This window comes from Bombyx mori, chromosome 25 (genome assembly GCF_030269925.1).
Source record: "Bombyx mori chromosome 25, ASM3026992v2".
Classification (NCBI taxonomy): Eukaryota; Metazoa; Arthropoda; class Insecta; order Lepidoptera; family Bombycidae; genus Bombyx; species Bombyx mori.
The window spans coordinates 8819214-8844874 of record NC_085131.1 but is presented as its reverse complement, the minus strand read 5'-3'; the positions used below and the strand labels follow the sequence as shown (position 1 = coordinate 8844874).

The 25661-nt window shown below is 37.9% G+C and overlaps 1 protein-coding gene across 1 annotated transcript; it reads right to left on the bottom strand.

Annotated features, from left to right (window-relative positions):
• Positions 1 to 406: 406 nt before the first annotated feature.
• On the bottom strand, positions 407 to 24430 carry LOC101744539 (dihydroxyacetone phosphate acyltransferase). Its single transcript, XM_004921778.5, has 11 exons — positions 23945 to 24430; positions 23618 to 23794; positions 22307 to 22436; positions 21846 to 22049; positions 18991 to 19142; positions 13842 to 14334; positions 5915 to 6049; positions 4672 to 4751; positions 3719 to 3880; positions 2598 to 2743; positions 407 to 1885 (listed from the first exon to the last, which is right to left on the bottom strand). Exons 1-11 carry the CDS (start codon positions 24125 to 24127, stop codon positions 1741 to 1743), a joined length of 2007 nt encoding a protein of 668 aa, XP_004921835.2. The 5' UTR covers positions 24128 to 24430; the 3' UTR covers positions 407 to 1740.
• Between the last annotated feature and the right edge of the window lie 1231 nt (positions 24431 to 25661).

Below are 25661 nucleotides of genomic sequence, written 5' to 3'. Positions count from 1 at the left end.
TGCAGATTATCAAGATAGGAATGATTCACCGATTTTGATTGTACCAATTTTCCATACAGGAATATGACATCCAGTGAATGATTCGTTCGAGATATATATATCGACGCTTGAAAGGCAAACGTGACTAAGCGACAATGCGTGAACTTTATGGTAGACTAATTTAAAGTTGAAATACTTAAAAAAAATCAATTTTAACGAATCTAGCTGTAGGATTGAAATTATGCTTATTGCCTGTCATTTATGTATAAATCAGTTATTGTCGCTTAGTCACGTTTGCCTTTCAAGCGTCAATATGGTATACAGACGCCAATCTTGAATATTCTTTAAATAATTAAAAAAAACAAAAAATAATAATTTAATGTATCGACATTCTGCACTAGAACACGGATAAAATAATAGTCGGACACATTTTTATAATCATTTTATTCAGTATTAAAACCATTAACGAAACCCTTAAATTAATTACTGGTGAACATAAATCAACACGAATTAAATTCATCGTTTTAAATATTTACAAATAAAAATACTATTTACAATACTGATGTTATAACAACAAAAAACAATTAACAAAAACAAGCAAATTTGAAAAACGTATCTTATTATTTTCATTTGAATTGACGTACGTTATTTAGGTACATAATAACATGAGCATCGCATTTTAATGCATTCTTTTATATTTGTTATTAAGTTACTCAACCTAAAGATTGAAGAAAACATTAATTAGTGGAATGTATTGCAAATAACGATACTAAAAACACTTTGTACATGTTCAAACAAAGAATACTGATTGCAAAGTGAAAGCATTAACAAACTAATAAATGTTTAACACTTGTTTCTTTGACTTTCGTTTCATCTGGCAACAACTCTCAATGGCAAGCGGATCACACGATTTTAAGCAGGTACTTAAAAACTATAATTAAGGAGTAAAAGTAAAATATCATTATTATGTTATTTACTATATTAATATATTTTTTTAGTCAATAACCCTGGAGGCTGGACTAGATTTTTAATAACACTGCAAATAGTATTACTGTACCGTATAAGTACTGAATAAATTGATTGGTTTTTGTGGTAGCAATTAGAATTTTGTGAATTAGTCACATAACTTGCAATTTTTAAAATTGTTTGCATTCACGATTGTCAAATTTCATTGTTAAACAATCAACTAACCTAAATATATTTTACTGACATACTGTTTCCAAATACCGAAATAGACTAAAGAAACCATTAATCCATTAATCTACTTTCAAACAATAAATACAGATTTGTAATTGAAAAAAAATTATGCTAGTCTAATGAGTGTCCCTTTAGGCCATGACAACTTAATTATTTTATTTATATGGTAAAAAATAAAATGGATGACAAGATTTGTTTGTGGATGATTGATTTGAAGTCGCGATTTTTCGTTTTTTAACGATATTCACAAACGTTTGATTTTTTTTTATTTTTTTTTTATTGCTTAGATGGGTGGACGAGCTCACAGCCCACCTGGTGTTAAGTGGTTACTGGAGCCCATAGACATCTACAATGTAAATGCGCCACCCACCTTGAGATATGAGTTCTAAAGTCTCAGTATAGTTACAGCGGCTACCCCACCCTTCAAACCGAAACGCATTACTGCTTCACGGCAGAAATAGGCGGGGTGGTGGTACCTACCCGTGCGGACTCACAAGAGGTCCTACCACCAGTGTAAACGATTACAAAGAATCGCGAATATCGGCAAAGTGAAACTTGAATACTTCACAGTCTAGACGAGGTTCTCTGGTCTAATATCACAGTGTTGTTTCTGCTCCAGTCCACGTTAAAACTCGGAGTGACTAAACTTAAAAGGCCGTGGTACTCGTTCATTTTGTCCGGCACCACGGTGTACGTTTCGTCTGCATCTCTGAAAAAGAACAAATGAAGGAAGCTATAGTAGTTACCTGCGGGCTCATTCGCCGATGAGGTTGTGTTAGGTACAAATTTACTTATAAAAATCGAAGACCGGTAAGTATATTTTCAAATTATACGTTTTTACACATAAAAAGAAACCTAAAAAGAATATAAATATAAATATATATTTTTTAAAAGTATGTATACAAACAAGTCTCTGGTTCTCATAGTTCAGTGGATTTTACTTTAGTATCGGATGATCATTAGTATTGTTGCCGGTTGTTTAATATTTATTTACTCGACAGCAGGCATCTTACTCATCAAATAAATAACGAGTCTTCGAAACTCGTCTTAATTTATTTTATGGCTTAGATGGGTGGACCAGCTCACAGCCCACCTGGTGTTAAGTGGTTACTGGAGCCCATAGACATCTACAACGTAAATGCCGCCACCCATTTTGAGATATAAGTTCTAAGATCTCAGTATAGTTAGTCTCTTGAGAGTCCGCACGGGTATGTACCACCACCCTGCCTAATTCTGCCGTTTAGCACTAATGCGTTTCGGTTTGAAGGGTGTGGCAACCGTTGTAACTATACTTGAGACCTTAGCACTTATATCTCAATGTAGGTGGCGGCATTTACGTTGTAAATGTCTATGGGCTCCAGTACCCACTGAACACCAGGTGGGCTGTGGGCCACCCATCTAAACAATAAAAAAGGGCTCACTTTTGTCTGTGCAGCGCTCCGACCGTGAGCAGCCCGCGCAGACAGCCGGCCGCGGCCTCCAGACTGAGGCAGTACGGGTGGCAGCGCTGGGACTCGACCCGCTGCTGTATCAGCTTCAGCGCTACTTTTTGTGTGCAGGTCGTTTGCTGGAGGATAAAAAAAAAACAAATATAGCGTTAGAAAAAAATATCAAATAAATCTATAACTGTCAATGTTTTCAATTATGAAGCAGACAATTATACGACTCACTAGTGAGTGGAGACTGGCCTTGCCAGGTAATTCAGAAGCCTGAACAAGCTTTTAAAGAACTCGTCAAAAAATTAACAATACTTTAAAAAAACTAACAAATTATGCTTTTATAGAAAATCCAACTAAAAAATAGAAAATAAATTTTAATAAATTTGAATTAAAAATACATAGTGTAAGGAAAAAATATTTTATTGTAAATAAAGCGTGGGGTGCTTTTCAGGATATTATCAAAATAACCCTTCTACTCATATCTGTTGGGGGACACATCAAAGTGAAACCAATTGTTATTTTTATGTAATTCCGAGCATTTTCATATTTATCTACCTTTTAAACCTTCTCTGGACTTCCACAAATAATTCAAGACGAAAATTAGCCAAATCGGTCCAGCCATTCTCGAGTTTTAGCGAGACTAACGAACAGCAATTCATTTTTATATATCTATATATTAATACGTGAAGCAAAAACTTTGTATCCCTTTTTACGAAAATTGCGCGGACGGAGGAGACTGAAATTTTCCACACTTATAAAGAATATAGAGAAGAAGTGCACAATGGTAATTTTTTTAAAAATAATGCATAAAAGATACATTAAATCAATAAAGAAAACATTACACACACTACCATGTATTTGACACACACACGCATACATACTATTTATTTATTATCAAACTTTTGTTCTTAACGTCTGTGGTCAAATTGAGATTAAATTAAATATTGTCTTTATAAATATTTTTCTATAGTGTAGTCTTGGCGTTGAAAATACAATCATAATAGTGTACAAACTTAGAATTCCAATTAATTATAGTCGAATTTCGACTACTGCGGATCCTCTAGTATAGATTATTTCATGATCAATGTTTAATTAATGTTTACCTCGGTCATAATTTCAGCGCATTTAATGGCAACGGTGAGCGCCGGCCACGCGGACCACTTCAACAACCTCTGCAACTTCTCATCCGACCCGCAACTGTATTTGTCCCCGTTGAAGATCAGGATGCCGTTTGCCGTGCAGTACTCTATTGCTTCTTTTAAAATCTAGAACAATAATTACGTGTGACTCAGTAAGGCGTGGGTCGGACCGAGCTCACGGCTCGCATACTGTTCCATGTGGTTACAGACAACAAACCTATGTGTATATATATACAGGGTGTGAGGAGACCGCTTCAGAAAACGAAAATCTTGTACCTACAAAGTTGTAACATTTGGGGAGCGCGGTATCAGCGCCGCGCCCGGGCGTTCGTTGACCCGAGCATCAGCTGTTTTTGATTTTGTGTTTCATTGCTGGTTTTTTTTTAAAGTAAAGCAATGTATTTGTTATGAAACTATAGTTTCATTTAGCTGTACTAACATGATAGAGCGTAAATAATGCTAATATAACGTTTTAAAAATAAAACATTTAATCAGTATCGAATTTTTTCCGTCCTATCATCAAAGGTGTCATTAGTACTATCGTCTGTCTTCGTTTTCGGAAGCACTAGCCTCCTAGCACCCAGTATACCCATATATATTATGAAAGGTGGAGAGAGTAAAGAGTACAATCTTGTATAGGAGGTAAGTTGAAAAATGTCCATCTGTAAACAGCAAGTTATTGTTAGAAGATTCACTGAAATAGCCCTAGTGTAGAAAGTGATATGAATATAGTAGCTTTAAACAGAGTGAAGTGTTGTAGCTTATGGAATTGTTTTTAGAATCTTTCCACTTGCTACTGTGGCACCATCTTAATTAGACACCTAATACACTAAGATGGTGCTCTTTACTTCTACCCTCCATAATATATAATTCGTCTTCTTTGTTTTAAGAAAGTCAAAGTATCAAGAAAAACATACCTTTTCTTCATTTTTTTCTACGTAAAAATATTCGTTCCGAAAGAGTTTCCTGAGGCGATTGTAATCTGTTACCAACATATCTGCGAAAAATTTAGGTTTGTAAATAACCCAAGCGTAGCCTTCATTATTATGTTATTATTGATGTTTTTTTGTTATTTATTTTTTATTGCTTTCCTTTCTCTCTCATATCCTCATTCACACACTCCTCCATGTCTTCTTTGGTCGACCTCTTCTCCCTCTACCTTGCACTACCATTTCCATACATTTTTTTTTTTTTTTTTTATTGCTTAGATCGGTGGACGAACTCACAGCCCACCTGGTGTTAAGTGGTTACTGGAGCCCATAGACATCTACGACGTAAATGCGCCACCCACCTTGAGATATAAGTTCTAAGGTCTCAAGTATAGTTATATAGTATAGTTACGACGGCACAGTTAAGACACAGTTTTAAGATTATGTCGAGAACTCAAACGCTTTGAAAACAACAGTTATCCCATACTTAGATTCAGTTTCAATATCAACTAATTCAACTCGGGTGTCACTTAAGACACTTATTACATAAATGCATTCGAAACACTTACAATGAGAAGTCAAACTGTAACCTTATTTTATCGCTTACATGGATGTACGTGCTCACCTAAGTGTTACCTAAGTGGTAACCGGAGCCCATGGACATCAACGACACTAATGCCGCCACACAACCTGAGGCATGAGTTCTAAGTCTCAGTTCTATAGTAAAACGGCTGCCCCACCCTTGAAACTGAAACGCATTAATATTTCGCGGCAGAAATAGACAGGGTGGTTGTGCCTACTCGTGCGAGCTCAAAAGACATCCTAGTATCATAAAACTAAACAGTGCGCGTGCAACTTGGTGCACGTGAATGAAGTGAAACTTCTTTTGCGATGTGTGTAGTATTGTGGTTTTCTTCATTTTTCATCCTTAAATCAGATTGCTCTTGTAATAGAGAATGCTGTGTATGAGAGATGCGACATCTTATATATATTTTTCATATTTTTTTTAAATACTTCATTAAAAAAATTGGACCTTACTCGTTGCTAACGCTCGCGCTGGTCTGTAAGAGGTATACTATGCGCGTGCGTTCGAGTGCCACGCATTCACTCTCGCTCTGTCTCTTTCTATTCCATGGTACTGTTATACGTTTAACGCAACCTTGTTGGAAGTCGCATTAGAAGTTTCACTTCAAAAACTGGACCCTATGAACATTTGACTATTACATTTTACCTCTGTCTACCCCTCTAGAGGCGATGAGGTACACCAGAGCCGGTGGAAACAGATAGTGCATTACTGGGTTGACGTAGAGTTGCAGCTGTATCACTGGTATGGCCAGGGCCATGGTGTCGGCTTCCAGAGTGTGTCCTACAAAATTATGACACGTTAGTAAAATGAGTCAATAAAAAAAATGAGTTTTCGCATAATCATATTGTATAGGTTTTGCGTTTACTTATATTTACAACTAGCTGACCGCAAAAACCCATTCCGACAGGAGCCCTCTTCTTCGATGTAGCGAAGGCGTTCGACAAAGTCTGGCACAACGGTTTGATATACAAACTGTATAACATGGGAGTGCCAGACAGACTCGTGCTCATCATACGAGACTACTTGTCGAACCGTTCGTTCCGATATCGAGTCGAGGGAACGCGTTCCCGGCCTCGTCACGTCACAGCCGGAGTCCCGCAAGGCTCCGCCCTCTCCCCGTTGCTATTCAGTTTGTATATCAACGATATACCCCGGTCTCCGGAGACCCATCTGGCGCTCTTCGCCGATGACACCGCCATCTACTACTCGTGTAGGAAGAAGGCGTTGCTTTATCGACGACTTCAGACCGCAGCTACCACCATGGGACAGTGGTTCCGGAAGTGGCGCATCGACATCAACCCCACGAAAAGCACAGCGGTGCTCTTCAAAAGGGGTCGCCCTCCGAACACCACGCTGAGCATCCCCCTCCCGACTAGGCGCGTCAATACCCCCGCCCCCGCCGTTCGCCCAATCACGATGTTCGACCAGCCCATACCGTGGGCCCCGAAGGTCAAATATTTAGGCGTCACCCTCGACAGTAGGATGACATTCCGCCCCCACATCAAGACGGTACGCGACCGTGCCGCCTTCATTCTAGGACGTCTCTACCCGATGATATGTAGGCGAAGTAAAATGTCCCTTAGAAATAAGGTGACACTCTACAAAACTTGCATACGCCCCGTCATGACCTATGCAAGTGTAGTGTTCGCTCACGCGGCCCGCATACACTTAAAATCATTCCAAGTCATTCAATCCCGTTTTTGCAGGATAGCCGTCGGAGCCCCGTGGTTCGTCAGGAACGTCGACCTCCATGACGACCTGGACTTAGAGTCCACCAGTAAGTATATGCAGTCGGCGTCAATGCGCCACTTCGATAAAGCGGCACGACACGAGAACCCTCTCATCGTGGCCGCCGGTAACTACATTCCCGATCCTGCGGACAGTATGGAAAGCAGTCGACGTCGCCCAAAACACGTCATCTCGGATCCTCCCGATCCACTAACGGTGCTTCTAGGTACTTCAAGCACCGGTCACCGTTCTCGTCGAACCCGTCGCTTGCGACGAAGGGCTCGACGAGTAAATTAACTCCCAGACACAGCCCACTGAGTTTCTCGCCGGATCTTCTCAGTGGGTCGCGTTTCCGATCCGGTGGTAGATTCTGCGAAGCACGGCTCTTGCTAGGGTTCGTGTTAGCAACGTCATCAGGTTTGAGCCCCGTGAGCTCACCTACAAAAGTTAGGGTTACGCTGACATAGCCGCTAGGGCTATCAGCTTAGGTAGGAAAAAAAAAAAAAAAAAAAAAAACCGCAAAACTTCGTAGTGCCTCAATCGATAAATAAAATACCTAATCTTTTGTATAAAATAAGCTTAAAACAAACAAAAGGAATCCGTCCGACGGGGATACATAAAAGGGAAAACAAAATTGTTATTTTTATTTAATTCCGAGCATTTTTATATTTCTCTACCTTTTAAACCTTCTATGGACTTCCACAAATAATTCAAGACCAAAATTAGCCAAATCGGTCCAGCCGTTCAAGAGTTTTAACGAGACTAACGAACAGCAATTCATTTTTATATATATAGATAGATAAATAGATTAGACGGTAGTCGGTACAACATTATAAATTTTTTTTCATACCTATTTGCTGGTTGCCTAAGGGACTATTCAAGTTACGCTGCTAGGTGAGCTCAGGAGGCTCAATCAGAGAGAATTGCTAACACTAGCCCTAGCAAGAGCAGTGCTTCGCTGAATGTACCACTGAATTTGCCCCCGGATCGGATCACAGAAAAAAATCCGGCGAGTAACTCAGTGGGTTATGTCTATGGGTTAGTGTTGTGCTAGGACAGTGACCGATGCTTGAAGAGGATGACATTCAAATGTCGATAAATAACACCTAAGACGTTCGCGACCACGGAAACTGTTGAATATTCGAATTGTCACAAATTCGACCGTCAGTGTAATTTTAATTAGGTAATTAAGTTGATATTTTATTGTTGAATACTCGAGTTTTTGTCTAATTGCGAGTATAATAATATGACCATCATAATAGCTTCTGATTCAACAGGAAAATTGCCAAAATTCTTGTTATATCAGTTTTATTATTATTATTTATTAACAGCTGCCAGATTAAAACGGGTTTACGTTGTCTCTAACGTCCTATTTGAGTAGAAGCAAAAATCAAAAGATTAGTAATCTATACATATAAATAAAATTGGAGTATCTGTTTGTAATATTGAAATAACCGCTTTTTACTACATGCATATGAATATATATACGGTACATACACCAAAATAACTTTTTTTTAACAATTTTTGGCTGCCTGTCTGTTTGCTCCGGCTAATTTCTGGAACGGCTGGACCGATTTTGACGAAACTTTCACTGATAGCTGATGATATAAGAAGTAACTTAGGCTACTTTTTTTAGACTAGCTTCAACCCGTGGTACGACAATAACCTCGCGGGACTATAATCCTGCTATCAATAATAAAATTACATGTTTCCGAAGCGAGGTGAGGTCACTTGTTAAAAAAAAAAAAAAAAAAACATTAAAAAATAAAAATAATTATATATAAACGCGTAAACACGTTTTGAAAAATTAAGCGGCTAAATAAACACACACTATTTAATCTAATCTATTGCATAAGCCCGACTTATACCTGACCGCCTAACACGAAGTTCGTGTATTATCGTACATCGACAGGGATCGTAGAAAAATCAACTTTCTTACTACTGTTGATAACACCTATCATTTTATGACAACATTATCTAATATGTATTATGATTATTCATTTCGCCGAATATGCCGATTATTCATTTTTAAAGTCGAATAAGGATGGGTTTTGTTCGAGTCGTTTTTGTACAGTGCATAGACTCGTGGTCTCGACATAGAAAGTGGCCATTGCGCTTAAGTACTTCGCGGGTGAAATAAGACGGAATGGCGGTCCGGAACCTGTACGTGAAGGCTTAAAATACATACTCTTACCACAAGCAAACATAAATATAGAGTTTGATTTTTAATATACGCCGTAATTCATTGATTGTTAAAGCCATTAGTGATAACGTGTTAAGTACGTATTTTATTAGAAAAATTGATGACTCTGCGGGATTCGAACACCGGCACTATTGCATCGCTCGACACGAGTCCACCAAGCGTTTTATCCTTTAGGCCACGACTGTTTTAAGGTGTGGTTCTCGTGAATTACTGGCATAGATTTTAAAGTGTCTGGAGTATGACATGAAATTGACTACTTAATTCCTTTAAAACAACGCCACGGCATGCCTGTTTTCTTTGGCCATTACATCTTTTTACAATTTTTTTCGGAACAATAAAATGTTTCTCTAACATAAACAGACAACGGATTTAGAGATATAATTCATACATAAATAAAAAAAAAAACAAAAAAAAAAGAAGTCTGTGTCCGTGACAACTGTATTAATTTTAGATAAATTATTTTCAATTTTATCACGATAATAACTGCCAAGGTTAGTCGCAATTTAAAACGCTAAAGGTGGAAAGTTGAAATCGTGACGCTAGAATTGTTTTGACAGCCTGTGTATCTATACTAATATATAAATCTACAGTGGTTTTTACGAATGTTCCGTTATAACTACTGAACCATGCATTCGATTGACTTGAAACTTGGTATCCATGTAGAAAATACATGTGCTTAATGGATAGGCTAATATTTATATGAGCGTTGGACTCCCTAATAATAATGACAATAAATAATAATGTTAATTTTAAATGCCCAGCGAAGCGGGCGAGTACGGCTAGTTGTATTATAATGTTGCTAAAAAAAATTTTACTGCGCTCTATTTATAGTTTAAATTAAAATACATAACTTCCTTATCCTTGAACCAATTGTTATTTGATGCTGCTGTGTTGATGATGGTACGATTGAGGTAAATATTTAACTGAGCATGCCTATTCAACTAAATTCGAACTCTTCAATTATTTTACTACCTAACACGTTACCAGCAGTACAATGAGCGATCTTAAACATATCCGCGAAATAATGTCATTATCAATGTCAATAGATCACAAACGAGCCGCCAAACTGGCTGGAGCTGATAAGCATACTGCAAGTCACCTATCTGTGATACAACAATGGATTATTGATAGACTGTGCGTGGTGCCTCACTAAATTAAAATATTTCATTAATTTAATTACTTTACTCCCTGCGCTGGCCCTCACGGCGTATAGGGAGCGTCCCCCGGGTGGCGGATGGGGGAGTGGTCGGTTACTACCGATACCGGCTGTACTCAGCCTAGCTAGCTGCCGGCTAAGTCGATGGGCTCGCTGACCAAAGTAGGGTGTGGTCCTCCTGCATTTCGGGGGTTATGAAAGGGGCTGACAACCCCTTCATGTAAAAAAACTTTTGTTACGAAACCGACAAGAAAACAGAAACGATCCGATCCCATAAACGACGACCCAAGGCACGGAATAACGGAAAACCGATTTGCTTCATGGAATGTCCGTAGTCTGTATAGACCTGGAGCCCTGTACGCCGTGACTAGGGAACTACGAAGATATAACATCTGTATAGCCGCCCTTCAGGAAGTCAGATGGCCAGGCTCAGGGGAGTGTCTAATGGATAGTGGTCACGTGCTGTTTTACAGTGGAAATTCTCAGGGCAAGCACCAATATGGAACAGGATTCATGGTTGACGGGAGATATATTGCGAGCGTGATAAGATTTGACGCTATTTCTGAAAGGCTGAGTATCCTACGGCTGAAGGGTAAATTTGCGAACTTCACACTTATTAACGCCTATGCCCCAACAGAACTGGCCAAAGAGGAAAACAAAGACAGCTTTTATGAAGATCTTGAAGCGGTGATCGATCAAGTACCAGAGTATGATGTCAAGATTATTTTAGGAGACTTTAACGCACAGGTCGGGAAGGAAGACATTTTTATACCAACTATTGGAAAATATAGCAAGCACGACCAATCAAATGATAATGGTGTAAGGATGATAAGCTTTGCATCTTCCAAATCCTTGGTTGTGAAAAGCACTATGTTTCCGCATAAAGTCATTTATAAAGATACCTGGAAATCCGCTGACGGCGTCACTACTAACCAAATAGATCATGTCCTCGTTGACAATAGGCATAAAAACTGCATAATAGACGTGAGGAGTTTCAGAGGAGCTGACTGTGACAGTGACCACTATATGCTAGGAATCAAAATTAGAGCAAGAATTCAAACATGTAGAAAAGAATCCAGAACACAAAACGAAACAATAGAGCTAAAAAACCTTAAAGATAAAGAAAAGTGTAAATCTTTTCAGATTGAACTACTCAATAGATTTGATACTTTGGAAGTTTCGGATAGTATTGATGAAGAATGGAAACTTATTAGCAACACAGTTAGGGATATTGCATTGAAAACTTTAGGGAAGCGAAAAAAGCGTAATAATAGGAAATGGTGGACAGATGAATGCACCAAGATGATAGAAGAAAGAAGAAAGCTAAAAATACAGGCAGAGCAAGATAGTAAGTGGAAAGATGAGTATATGGAAGCTCAAAGAAAAACCAGACAAGTTATAAGAACAGCCAAGCGAGAGCACATGAATGACATCATGAAGAATATGGAAAACCTGATAAGAACGAATGAGGCTCGAAAATTCTACCAGGAAATAAGATCGGTAAAGAAGGCATACCAACCAATCGCACAATTTCTTGAAGACGAAGACGGAAATCTTGTGACTAACATTCGTGAGATCAGTGTAATATGGCGTCAGTACTTTCAAAACCTTCTGAATTGCCCTCCACCGACGGAAGATTTAGATGACAACCCCCAAGATCCTGCGGAGGAAGAAGAAGTGGAGCCACTGAACTTCGAAGAAATAAAAAACGCTATTATGAGGCTTAAGAACAACAAAGCGCCAGGTATTGACAACCTACCATCTGAACTGTGGAAATACGGCGGAGAAGCCTTGCAGTCCAGATTCTACAATCTTATTAAAATGATATGGGAATCTGAACAACAACCTGTCCAGTGGTATTCGGGGGTCATCTGCCCCATACACAAAAAAGGCAGCCGGAAGAAATGCAGTAACTACAGAGGAATTGCTTTACTACCTACAGCGTACAAAATACTGTCATACGTTTTACTAAGCAGGTTAGAGCCGTATTCAGACAAAATCATTGGGGATTATCAGTGCGGCTTCAGACGTAATCGTAGTACAGTCGACCAAATCTTTACTCTGAAACAGTTAATGGAGAAAAGATGGGAGTATGCACAAAGTATTCATTCGCTCTTTGTTGATTTTGCTAAGGCCTACGACAGCATAGATAGACCGACTCTATATAGAATCCTCACGCGCTTTAAAATCCCACAGAAACTTGTGAGAATGGTGGAGGTTGCTACTATGGAAAGTAGAATGACGGTACAAGTTGGCGCTTCTCTCACTGATGAGTTTGACGTTGTGACTGGACTCAGGCAGGGGGACGCTCTGTCACCAATGCTGTTCAACCTGGCACTGGAACACGCCATACGGAAAGTGAACACACTTAGTGGCGGAGTGTGGCTCAACGGACAGCATAGGGTGATAGGATATGCCGATGACCTCACTCTACTTGGAGGAAGAAAGCAGCACGTTATAGACGCACTCAACTGCCTCCAACAAGAAGCTTCTCGGATTGGCCTTCGCGTGAGCCACGAGAAGACAGAATATCTTCACATGCGTCGATATAAAAACGTAAGACGGAAGCGAGAAGACCTAGTGGTGGGAAATACGAGGTTCAAAGGAGTGGCTAAATTCCGGTACCTTGGCTGCACTGTAACAGACACCAATGACAGGGAAGATGAAATCGAAATTCGTATACAAAATACCCTACGATGCAGTGCAGCCCTACACCCGGTTCTCTCTTCGAAGCTACTAAGCAGGCGCACCAAGATTCGGATATACAAGACTCTAGTCAGACCGATCCTATTGTATGGATGCGAAGCATGGACGCTCACACAGAAAGAAGAGGCAAAACTTCTCGTGACGGAGCGAAAGGTATTGAGAAAAATACTAGGACCAGTTCGGAAAGAAGACGGTTCTTGGCACGTCCGGAAAAATAAGGATGTGGAGAGGCTTTTTGGTGAGCCAAATATTCTGGGGGAGATGAAGGCACGGAGGCTCGGATGGCTCGAACATGTAGTACGTATGGAGCAGGATCGGGCTGTGAAACGGGTGTACACGGGTGTACCGGAGGGACGCCGCCCCGTAGGGAGGCCCAAGTACCGCTGGTGTGACGCTGTGGAAGGAGATTTACGGGAGCTCCAAGTGTCGGACTGGTAAGGTGTTGCGCAGCGCCGGGATGAATGGCAAAGTTTATTGTCGGAGGCCAAGACCCACTTCGGGGTCATAGCGCCAGCTCAGTAGCAGTAGTAGTAATTTAATTACTTAAAATAATTTCATTAATTTAATTACGGTAGGTAGCGGCTTGGCTCGGTCCTTGGCATTGCTGATGACGTCCATGAACGACGGTAGCCACTCACTATCAGGTGGGCCGTAAGTTCATCTGCTTCATCGTCATCATCATCAGCCTATAGCAGTCCACTGCTGGACATAGGCCTCTCCAATTGTTCGCCACTGAGCACAAGCTGCTTACAAGAGCGATAAAAAAAATATGGACGTACCTTTAATTTTTTTCTTGACCTCACTGGACATGTTCATCAAAGTCTCCGACAACAGTCTCAATTTTCGTTTTGAATCGACACGCAGCAGCTTGTTGTGGACCACGAGGATCCTGTCGACGCTGCCTTTGACGTCATTCTCGAACACTGAAGCGCCCAGCTTTCCTAACACTCCGACCACCCAGACCACTTCAACGACGACTCCATCGAGAGACAGGGGCTCGTCTCGCACCAGGCTCTGCATGAGCACTATAGCTACTAGATTGGTTATCGTGACCGCCGTGCTCTGTTGCTGCAGGCTTATCACGTGCTCCGCCACGTCCTGCACCTGCCTGAATTGTTCCGGCGTAATTTGCTGGAGATCGTTCGGTTTCATTATTTCCTCGGTGGCTCTCGATTCGTCTTGCAAGTACCCTCTTAGGGACAGCGGCGAGCCGAGGTTGATGTATATGTTGCCGAAGTGATCGTTCAGGCTGCGTAGTGATTTCAAGAGACCCTATAAGTTTTTTTTGGTTTTTCAAAAACATGTATTTGTAATAAACCATGAGAGTTCGACATAATTTTTTTTTGGTTTATTGCATAGATGTATGGACGAGCTCACAGCTCACCTGGTGTTAAGTGGTTACCGGAGCCCATAGACATCTACAACGTAAATGCCGTCACCCACCTTGACATATAAGTTCTAAGGTCTAAGTATAGTTACAACGGCTGCCCCACCCTTCGAACCGAAACGCATTACTGCTTCACGGCAGAAATAGGTAGGGTGGTGGTACCTACCCGTGCGGACTCAGAAGAGGTCCTACCATCAGTATAGTATTAAAAGCACTTTATTCGCTTGTAGTCTAAGAGGCTATTTCAGTTACGCCCAGACGGGTAGGTGAGCTTCCGGGCTCAACCTGAGAGAATTTGTTAACACTAGCCTTAGCAAGAGCAGTGCTTCGCTGAATCTACCACCAGATCGAAATCGCGATCCACTGAGAAGATCCAGCGAGATAATCAAGTGGCCTGACGGTTTAATCTCATACAATGTCGAAATGTCGGAAATAATATAAGCCGTAGTTTTAATATAACCCGAAGAAAATAATATGCTATATGACAATTTGAGTAGTACACATGAGCCTAGATTGACTCAGACGTTTCTGCTCCCCTAAAAGGGAAGATATATAAGACCTTAATAAGGCCTGCCGTCTTGTATGGATCAGCTTGTTGGACAGCTAAAGTGGCGGATGAAAGTCGATTGCATACAGCAGAGATGCGAATGTTGCGATGGATGTGTGGAGTAACGAGAATGGACAAAATACAGAATGAATATGTTAGAGGAAGTTTGAAAGTGGCACCCGTGACAGAGAAGTTGAGAAGTGCGCGTTTGGGATGGTATGGACATGTGAAGAGTCGAAATGACAATGAGGTTGGCAAGAGAGTGTTAACTATACATGTGGAAGGCTATGGAGGAAGACGAAGACCTAAGAAGAAATGGATGGATTGCGTGAAAGACGATATTATTTTTAAGAGGGGAGTGAGCGAAGAAATTGTATATGATAGAGGAGTATGGAAGGAGAAAACATGTTGCGCCGACCTCAAGTGACTGGGAGAAAGGCAGGAGAATGATGACATGAGCCGAAATTGATATTAATGGAACGTAATTGTGGCCTTTTTCTTGTTATTAAATTCAATACCGACAGAAACCGAAAGCTTAGGCCCGACAATTGATATAGTGCGATTATATTTATATTCCGATACAATCACCCCACCGACTCTAGTGAAAACTACAGTCCGGCAATCTCTTACTTACTTACTTAAATAATTTTTTGAATCTTTCAACGAAGTTAGCTATGATATACACGGAATTAAAACGTACGATACATTTTCAGAACAAGTATGAAGAAGTTGTTTTTTATTTATTTATTTATATTATAAAAATAATATAAGTTATATTATTTATTAATATGTTTAAAATTGTATTATATTATTATCTTAACAAAACAGGTAGTGCATTTCGATTATTCATAAATCCCACGTTTCTATTACGTTTACGTATGAAATAAATTATAAGTAAAATAATTAATGTGAGCGTAATTGCTAATTAAGTTTTCTTATAAGACATAGAACCTTCACGTATAAGTGATAAATGATTGAACATACGCATCATCGAAATTTCTTGTACATACGTAAAAGGATATATTATTTTGTCGCGACACAAAAAAACTATTTAAAAAAATTCACAGGCACTTCTAATATTGAAGAGTTAGCTATTAATTACTGCATTGATTTGGAAGCCGCGACTTGGCTGTATTGACTGACTGATATTGATAATTGACCAAGTGACCATTCTCAAACAGGTGGAGCGTATATTTTTGATTCAGTGATGCAATTGGCATCCCTGTCTGTTCGATTTTCAGATCGAACAAAAATTTTTTCTTTTTGTCTGGGTGTTTAATGTCTTTATATATATTTATTTAAAACGTATTGTGTATATAAGTATGAATATCATTCTCTGATTTCCTTAGACCTCGGAATCCTAGTTTGGGGTCAAGTGACCGTGTATGAAATAAGAAGTAGTGTTATTATTAACACTATTAAATTATTCGCCTGTCCGTATTATCTTGTCGCGACAAAAAAATTATTTGAACGAATAAATAAGCACTTCCTACATGAAGAGTTAGCTATTAATTGCTGCATTGATTTGGAAGCCGCGACTTGGCTGTATTGACTGACTGATATTGATAATTGATGGTGACCATTCTCAAACAGGTGAAGCGTATATTTTTGATTCGGTGATGCAATTGGCATCCCTGACTGCCGGGCCGAGGTTTTTGAGATCGAACAAAAATTTGTATGATAAACAGATTTGTTCTCTTTGTCTAGATGTTTAATGTCTTTATATGTATTTATTTAAAACGTATTGTGCATATAAGTATGTATATCATTCTCTGATTTCCTTAGTCCTCGGAATCCTAGTTTGGGGTCAAGTGACCGTGTATGAAATAAGAAGTAGTGTTATTATTATTAACACTATTAAATTATTCGCCTGTCCGTAGAGATCGTAAATTATTACGTTTGATTTATGTATTTGCATTCTTAACAAACAACGTATGAAACTTGTTTGCACATATTGTGTTACTCAAATTAATCAAAACTAGTGGCCCCGCAGTAGTCGAAATTCGACTATAATTAATTGAAATTATAAGTTTAAACATTGTTATGGTTCTATTGTCAAACGCTATTATAATTCGATAATATATTCACAGTATTCGCCAAAACTGCGCTATAGATCAATAATATTAAAGACAAACAATATTAATCTATTTTCAATACGACCACAGACTTTAAACAATAAAAAAAGTTTCCCAATTGACAGTAAGCAAATAGTATATTTTTATGTATGTGTTGTGTCAAATATATGGTAGTTGAGTAATGTTTTCTTTATTGATTTAAATATCTTTTATGAATTATTTTTAAAAATTAGTATTGTACACTCCTTCTCTATATTCTCTATAAGTGTGAGAAATTTCATACGCCTCCGTCCGCGCAATTTTCGTAAAAAGGGGTACAAAATTTTTGCTTCACGTATTAATATATAGATACTTGCATAACATTTGTTAAATACAATACATTTTCGCACATTACCGTTTATAAACGACACTTAACATTATATGGCTATTTGCGAGTAAATAGCGTCAGAACATAGCACGGTCGTGTTATGTGGTGACGTCATATAGACTCAGAATCATAGCGCACTGACAATCCATCATTATTGTTTCCCCTATCTATTCGCTGGTATCCTAATGGGCTATTCTCGCGGACGGGTAGGTGAGCTCACGAGCTCCACCTGAGAGAATTTGATAACCAAGAGCAGTGCTTCGCAAAATCTACCAACGGATTGGAATCGCGACACACTGAAAATCCGGCGACAAACTCAGTGGGTTGCATATTTTTTATTTATTGCTTTGATGGGTGGACGAGCTCACAGCCCACCTGGTGTTATGTAGTTACTTGAGCCGATAGACATCTACGACGTAAATGCGCCACACACCTTGAAATACAAGTTCTAAGGTCTTAGTAAAATTACGACGGCTGCTCCACCCTTCAAATCGAAACGCATTACTGCTTCACGGTAGAAATAGGCAGGGTGGTGGTATCTACCCGTGCGGACTCACAAGAGGTCCTACCACCAGTAAATATATGGTAAGTATATATGGGTTAGCGTAATCGACCAGTTCGAAGAGAACGATTATCGGTTCTTGAAGAGCTTAAAAGATCCATCATTAACAAACAATTGTTATTAACAAACAACTAGCATCTGGCCAGACAATTTCAAATAAAAAATGAGGATGTTCTCTTCGACTTTCACCGATGAAGGAAGAACAATGTGAATTAAAAATCAAAATTCACAAAAATTATGTAAGGAATGTAAGCCGGCATGGGTCCGCAAAAGAATACTTTTTCTGCCGTAAAACATTCAAAGATTCCGATCTGACGAGTGGAATAGGTGTACGTTTTAGTATCATTATATTATTTCCGACGTCAAACACTTTACTATTAAAGTTACAATAAAAAACAGGGAATTGAGCCGTAAAAGTAGTTTTTCTTTTTTTCACACTGCAATAGTTCAGTAACTAATTACTTAACATCAAATGGTGCTTTCACCCGTCTTCCCATTGAACGATAAACATTTTTTTATTGCTTAGATGGGTAGACGAGCTCTCGGCCCACCTGGTGTTAAGTGGTTACCGAATCCCATAGACATCTACAACGTAAATGCCGCCACCCATCTTGAGATATGAGTTCCATGGTCTTAGTATAGTTACAACGGCTGCCCCACCCTTCAAACCGAAACGCATTACTGTTTCACGGTAGGAATAGGCAGGGCGGTGGTACCTACCCGCGCGGACTCACAAGAGGTCCTACCACCAGTAATTACGCAAATTATAATTTCGCGGGTTTGATTTTTATTACACGATGTTATTCCTTCACCGTAAAAGTCAATCGTGAACATTTGTTAAGTACGTATATCATTAGAAAAATTGGTACACGCCAGCGGGATTCGAACACCGATGCATCGCTACATACGAATACACCGGACGTCTTATCCTTTAGGCCACGATGACTTCAACATTTTTGGTGGATCCAATAAAATTGTAAATTAACATACTCCAGTGGATTCCTTGGGTTTAGGCACGCCGAGATGTTCGTACGCGAACAGTCCCTGCTCCATGAGCCTGTCGTAGCTGATGTTCACGGGCACTATGGTAATGTCGCTAACTTCTCTAGCGAAGTACGGCATCAGGCTCATCGAAAGCATACCTGCGAGACAAAATAACAACATCTTTAAATTATATTATTTAACTAATAATAATTAGTAATTACCACTAACGTATTTTTTTATTGCTTAGATGGATGGACGAGCTCACAGTTAAGTGTTCACTGGAGCCCATAGACATCTACAACGCAAATGCGCCACCCACCCTGAGACATAAGTTCTCAGGTCTCAGTATAGTTACAACAGCTGCCCCACCATTCAAACCGAAACGCATTACTGCTTCACGGCAGAAATAGGCGAGGTGGTGGTACCTACCCGTGCGGACTCACAAGAGGTTCTACCACCAGTAAGAGAAATCGTATGAGAAATCTCGATTTTTTTTCGAAAGTACACACGGGCAATTCTTACATAATACCTTCCATGCAGAGGCGACAGGAACTGTACAAATCTTTAATCACAATCAGACAATTTATTGAGAAATACAAAGAAGATAAACAGAGAGATTATAATTCTCATAAAATTCGAACTCCGATTCATCCAATTATAGGTAAAAATAATAATAAAAACGTCGTATTACATGTACGTTTTACTTCTATACAGAGATATATGAAACTTGTGTGCTTCATACAACATAAGTAATCAGCCATCAAATTTTCAAGTCTGTAATCCCAGGGAGTTTAGGTCTGTTCAGCCGGAAGGCAGTTCGGCATTCCTTATGGTATATAATGAGATAACCTTTGTACTTTATTGTCAAGGTGGCTGGTAACTATGTAATGATAAAAATTCAAAGTGCACAATACATTATCTTTTCTGTACAAATAACACTGGGTTGTGAAGGTCTTATCTGTTTGTACCGGTGTTAGCAAATAAGTTTATACTAAGCAGTATACAAACTTTATTTAGATAAATTACTTCTCAGTAAATCGCATTCGTTTTTATATAGCTTTTAATTGATTATGTAAGCATTAAAGGCTTGAAAGATCAATGGTCATGCTCCCTTGTGTCCCTTGTTTAGAGGATGAATCTTTGAGGTCAAAAGTACACCTAATAAAGGTCTTTAAATATATTTGGAATGCGTCATCAGCATTTAACGATTAGCAAAAAATATATGTATAATAGCCGGCAAACTTCTTGAGCATTTGTTGACGTAGTGGGGGTAAGTTTGCGCATGGTACACTCACGTGCAAAAACATTATTTATTCTGCGTCATAATGCAATTAAATTATTAAAATCAACATATGTATTTTTTTATATATTTATTAGAACATCAACAAAAAATGTAGGTTAATAATTGTAATAATTTAATCTTGGGGTAAAATAGATATTCCTTCTATTAAGTCAAAACTAGAGCTGTTGCCAGGTCTTGGTTCAGTTGAAGCGAAGCTGGTATTTGTATATTTTTTTTTCGTTATCATAATCTTGACCATCATCATCATCACTGTTTTCATCACCCGAGTCGCTATCATCGTGATTACTCGACATAGGGCTCATCGGTGTAGTTTACAACTCGGTCGATTCGGTCTTCTTTTTTGTCTATAATTAATTATTTTTTGAAGATATTCGATTCGTAGTGATCGAATGTTACTTTTTTCAATTACCAGCTTCCGATTATTTTCTGTTCTTTTTTTTCATCTAAAGCCTAGCTCTTTCATAATACGTCGTAAGCTTCATTCCGAGCCATTAAAATTTATATCTTCTTTAAAATTTTCGAAGCCTTTCTACGGTACGGAGTTTCGCTGCTTGTTATGTAGTTATTATGATTACATCTTTTTATTACAGAACGAAATTATCCATTCCGGTAACTTTCTTCTTCCCTGATCTTTTCTTACCCGGAGTCCGAAACACGGCGAGCAAGCCAGAGCCTTTAGCTTCCTTAATAATGCACCTAACAGTCCTCACTGATGGTTTTATTACTTCCGAAGTCTGTTTTAATTTTTCCATATCATTCTTCCCCTGTTTTATAATGAAGCAATATACGTCGTACACAATTTTTCTACCCTTTCTTTTGAATACTACACAGGTTTGTCGCGGCATAGTGTATGTTTTATAAAAAATCAACAAACACTCAACAAATAGCAATGGCAACAAAGTCCACAAGTAATATAATTATAACAAATAACTTAACGATTAATAACGATAGACTTTAATAATATAATAACTTTCCACTGTACGCAAGCGTACTTTTGGGAGCAAGCGGAATGAGGGCGCGGTGCGTGACGCAAGGTTCGACTGATCTACCAATAAAGCGCTCGATACGATTTCCCCTGCCGTCGCGCCTCACCCTCACCACCAAAGTGACCTAAAATTCGGTTCTGCGCAGTCAAGGTCATTTGCTCAAGATGTTTGCCGGTTACTATACATCAAATTGTCTGGTTTATTGCTTAGAAAATTTTCATTCTTCAAACATTCATTCATGAAACATTCCAGAATCTGTGAGGCTACTATTTTACAATATCACTTTTATTCCCATAATTGTCACAATGAAAAAGAAGATTAATTAATTACTTGTGGAGCTTCTCGGTACGGGTAGGTACCACTGCTCCGTCTATATCAGCCATATAGCAGTAATGCATTTCGGTTTGAAGAGTGGCACTCTAACACTTGTACACTAAAACTGAGACTTAGAACTTATGTCTGAAGGTGATTTGGCGGCATTAAGTTTTTGATGTCTATCGGCTTTGCTAATTACACTAGGTTGACTGGGATCTCGCTCCCTAACCAATAAAATAAAGAAATTAAATATTTACCGTATTTTGGAGGTAAGCTCTTATTGCTCCGGCTTCTTGTGCCTTCTAGGAAGAATTCAATGGGAGATGAGTACTTGGCTACTACAGTCCGTACATACTCTCTCAATGTTGCCGCATACAGAGGTGAACCCACTAAAGTTCGCCTGATATAGAAAGCGCCCGTTTCACGCATACGTCGCCCCACAATGGCCATTGAGTAAAAATCTGAAAACAACCAGAACTTTTAAATATCCATAAAAAAATGTTAGACAATATAGCTAGCTTATTGATCAATCAAATAATGTCAATAATCAATCGCATTATTTATTTATAATTGTATTATTAAATGTAGACAGTGAGTAGTGAATTCACAAGTGTTGCCTGTTTATTGTTCTTTATAAAAAATAGTTCCGTGCAAACCATCAAGCTGTACATGCTAGCTGTAAAATCTGGTAAAATAGCAATAGTAAAGATAGGCTTACCCATTCCGGCAGCAACAGCAGGAAAGTCAATATCGTAATGACAACACAGATAGGTCATAAGACAAAAGTCTGCATAACTGCGATGTGTTGGAAGAAACAACACAGGATTTCTTCCCATTGTCAATTTTAGCTGCGAAGAAAACCTTTTATAAAAATACTATTTTGCTGTCGATTGTTTTTAACTTAAGCCCAATCTAGCTTAAAGGTACATGTTGAGAGTTTCGATAGGTTGGTAAAACTGTCTTGCCTGTTGCTTGTTGCATAGTAATTTGAAGGGCAAAGTAGATTTATTCACTTACTATTGGATTTTCAAATTCATTTCAATCTGAGCAATAGTATCTCTATTGTCACTGGGCTCTATAGCTTTTTAACACCTAGTGGATCACAATATTACCTATTCATGTATGTCAATCAGAAAGTAGCTTTTGTATCATTTAGTAGTTTTATGCATTTATTTCATAAGCCCCCTCACACATTACCTCTCGTAATTTATACCACTGCGGTGCCTCAAAAGTTGATTTATACACATACATCTTAGACATTAAATTTAAAATAATAAAAGAAAACTTATATCAAATACAGTTGTACTACTATTAGATCAAGTCCAATTATTTAATCAAATACATATATTTATACTTATTGTACACACAAAGAAAATACAATAAAAACAGATTTAAAGAATGTCTAAATACTATGTACAAAGGCGAGCTTAACTCATTCATGAGTTTTCTTCCAGCAAACCATTAGCAGAGTGAAATACGATGTATAAGAGGGGAATAGTGTACAATATAAAAGCTATTAAAGCATGATTTTTAAACTAAGCTTTAAAAAAACAAATCTAATATAAAATGAAAAATACATATAAATAAACATACATAAAACAATAACTTAAATACAATTAAAGTGACAGGAAATGTTTCTTCATTTGACTCATAAAAACTTCTAGAGAGGAACTAGCACGCATAGGTTGAGGGAGAGATTTCCATAATCGCACTGCTTGTATTGTTAAAGAGCCGAAGAGAGAGAGTGTAAGAGAGCTGTGTATGGGAGTTTTTAAAAGAAGAGAAGTGGCTTGTCGACTAACTTTGCCGTCAGGAATCATACACAAGGCTATTTAAAAAAAATATATACAAATTAAGTACAGCTGGAATTGTTGATTTACAGAATGGTTTGCCTGTATAGAATCAGGGTGGATCCTATACATTTTGGTAAAATGCAAAGGTAGAGATTGTATTTCCTGAATTTTTCTTTTTATTGACAGTAAGAAGAATGAGTAATGACACTATTAAAAAATGTGAGTTATTGGTTCACCTGGAGCACTTTTGGTTCATTGACAAATAGTTTGATCTTCATCATGAATGAAATTTTAAGGAAGAAGACACCCATCCATCTTATGACATGTAATTTTTTATCTAGTCCCATTTCTTCAAGGTAATTCAATACTTCTTTGTGCAATTCTGTTTTGCTAACACCTGTCCTGGTGCTCTCCTAAAATCATTTTATGGCAATTTAGAAGTGAATGTATAAACATGTAATATTTTATACATCATATTGGGATTGTTTTTTTTTATTTTTATTTAAATTAACTCCTTAGTCTAATGCTAATAGTTATATCTTATTTATATTTAAGCTACTTACAGCATCTATAAAATTGTCTAAATAAACCGATTTTGCCACAAAATCTTTAAGATCTTCAGGCGAATAGATTTTATCTAAGGCCATAGTTTTTACAAGGTCCCACCTACGAGTCATGTAGCGAAATGTGTCGGATTCAGTCCTTCTCGGCTCTAGGATATCAACGAAATTCACTTCCTCACTCATTTTGAATTTTCAACACTACTAACAAATTTAATACATCGTGTAGATACAACTTTAATGTATTTTATTAAAAGACAGAAAGATGTGAAAATTAAAATGTTTTACTGAAATAATTACATAATCCGATCAATATCGTGAATAATTTACTTCAATGATATTTTTATTTTTAATTATTTCGAGAACAAATTTTATTATTTTTCAACAAACACACTATCTCATCACGACAGAATTTGAATGAAAATATTGCTCAATATGAGTGCGTAATCTACAGCTTTTTTTTAAAGTTTTGATGGCCTGGTAATAATACTTTTAAGTCAAGCCTTATTTTTTCTTATATTCTGGTAATGAAAAATAAAATAAAACGTAATGAGATGAAGTTGATTAATTTGAAACTTGAATCAATTTGGGTCAAATTAAATGAAACGAATTGAGATAGGACTGAATTCTGTGAGCTTTTTGTAAGAACCCCAGAAGCTACGAGTAGCAGCTTTGTTTCATTTTTCCACATTTGTGCACTTTCACAGATATTAAATAGTTACTAAACCACCGTTATTGCACATTTAAACCTGAAGAAACATTAAATTAATAAAATAAAACAATTCATACATCATCTCTCCTAGCGTTCCCGCCAAAGTGATGCTTGTAAAATTATAATATTATAAAATTATAAAATTATAAGATTATAATTATAATTATAATATAATATAATATAATTAAATTATAGCTTCCAGCGAACAATCGATTGGATTATAAGAAAAGAGAAGCTTCAAAACACATATGCGTATCTTGATGATATAACTATTTCTGGCCGTACTCTTGAAGAACACGATCATAACTTAGAAAGTTTTATGAATGCCGCAAAGAAATACGGTTTAACACTGAGTATACAAAAATGCAAATTTTCTCAAAAGTCAATTAATATTCTAGGCTATAATATTCAAAACCACATAATTAAACCTGACAATGAGCGACTCAAGCCACTGATTAATTTACCTCCACCAAGCGATTTACCGACCTTAAGAAGGACACTCGGCATGTTCACACATTATTCTAAGTGGATTCCAAAATTTTCTGAACGGATCCACTCACTTGCTAATACGACGATTTTTCCACTCACAAGCGAGCAAATTAAATGTTTCGAAAGCTTGAAAAATGATATCGCAAAGTCTTCTATACATGCAATTGATGAAAATATAACTTTTACAGTGGAAACTGACGCTTCCGATCATTCCATTGCAGCAGTACTTACGCAAAATTCTAGACCAGTGGCGTTTTTCTCAAGAATGTTAAATTCAAGCGAACAAAACCATTCCACCATTGAAAAAGAAGCGTACGCCATTGTGGAATCATTGAAGAAATGGAGACATTTCCTTATTGGTAGACACTTTAAGTTGGTAACTGACCAACGCTCGGTTTCTTTTATGTTTAATATGAAACATTCAAGTAAGATAAAGAATGAAAAGATTCAAAGATGGCGACTGGAATTTGCTGCTTTCAAATACGATATTATATACAGACCGGGAAAAGAGAACTATGC

What these genes read in the sequence shown, in the direction of transcription:
- LOC101744539 (XM_004921778.5), bottom strand. Translation starts at nt 24,127, where the DNA reads ATGAGTGAGGAAGTGAATTTCGTTGATATCCTAGAGCCGAGAAGGACT. An exon ending in TAGACAATTTTATAGATGCT is followed by an intron (nt 23,795 to 23,944) that starts GTAAGTAGCTTA and finishes AAATGATTTTAG; the next exon opens with GAGAGCACCAGGACAGGTGT. An exon ending in GGAGCGCTGCACAGACAAAA is followed by an intron (nt 1,886 to 2,597) that starts GTGAGCCCTTTT and finishes GTTCTTTTTCAG; the next exon opens with AGATGCAGACGAAACGTACA.